Consider the following 639-nt stretch of genomic DNA (forward strand, 5'->3'; position numbering starts at 1 on the left):
AGCGGGAGCGCGGCGCCGGGCCCCGACGGGCTTCCAGGAGTCTGGCGGGAGTCTCGTCCTCGCAGGGACCTTGTTGGCAGTGCTTGCAAAAACGCCATCCTGTCGTTTCCCTGCGCGTAACTTGGTTTGCGTAATGGGCGAGGAAGTCGGTGCAAGAGACCGTGCGCGCGTTCGGTTCGCCTCCTGTAGAGGATTTTTGTAGGAGCTGACGGTAGCGGGCCTGCTGCTTTCCCGCAGGCGAAATGGCGCTTCCAGGAAAAAGCAGCGTGAGAGCTCCTGCAGCGGCCGCTGCCGCGTTTATGGTGGGGCAGTCCCGCAACGCTCGCTCTCCCTGGCGCGCAGAAACTGGTGAAGCACAGAGAAAGACGGAGTCTTTACTATGATCGCAGTTCTCTCTTCAAAAAATCTGCTCGTTTGTCCCTCGAACAGATTGATACGTGACACAGGTGTTTTCAGGTAATAAATGGAATCTAGAAGTCCCATCTACTTTCACGTTAGATGCTGACTAAATTGTCACTCATACGTCGTTTCATACTAAATGACATTGCATGAAGTTGTACCCACGTGCATAGTCTTTTGCAGTTTCCCACCCCAGTCAAAAACAAAGATGCAGAAGAATCTGTTAGTTGTCATTTATGT

At 52.9% G+C, this 639-nt stretch overlaps 1 protein-coding gene across 1 annotated transcript in view; it reads right to left on the minus strand.

Moving 5' to 3' along the window:
• The window catches only part of RPS27L (ribosomal protein S27 like), a 4,715-nt gene extending 4,617 nt beyond the window's left edge, over nucleotides 1-98 (minus strand). The window contains exon 1 of the mRNA XM_009274010.1: nucleotides 28-98. Within this exon, the coding sequence (XP_009272285.1) occupies nucleotides 28-98 (71 nt within the window). The remainder of the gene's footprint in view (nucleotides 1-27) is intronic.
• Nucleotides 99-639: the final 541 nt, after the last annotated feature.

Source organism: Aptenodytes forsteri, unplaced genomic scaffold (assembly GCF_000699145.1).
Source record: "Aptenodytes forsteri isolate BGI_AS27 unplaced genomic scaffold, ASM69914v1 Scaffold239, whole genome shotgun sequence".
Classification (NCBI taxonomy): domain Eukaryota; kingdom Metazoa; phylum Chordata; class Aves; order Sphenisciformes; family Spheniscidae; genus Aptenodytes; species Aptenodytes forsteri.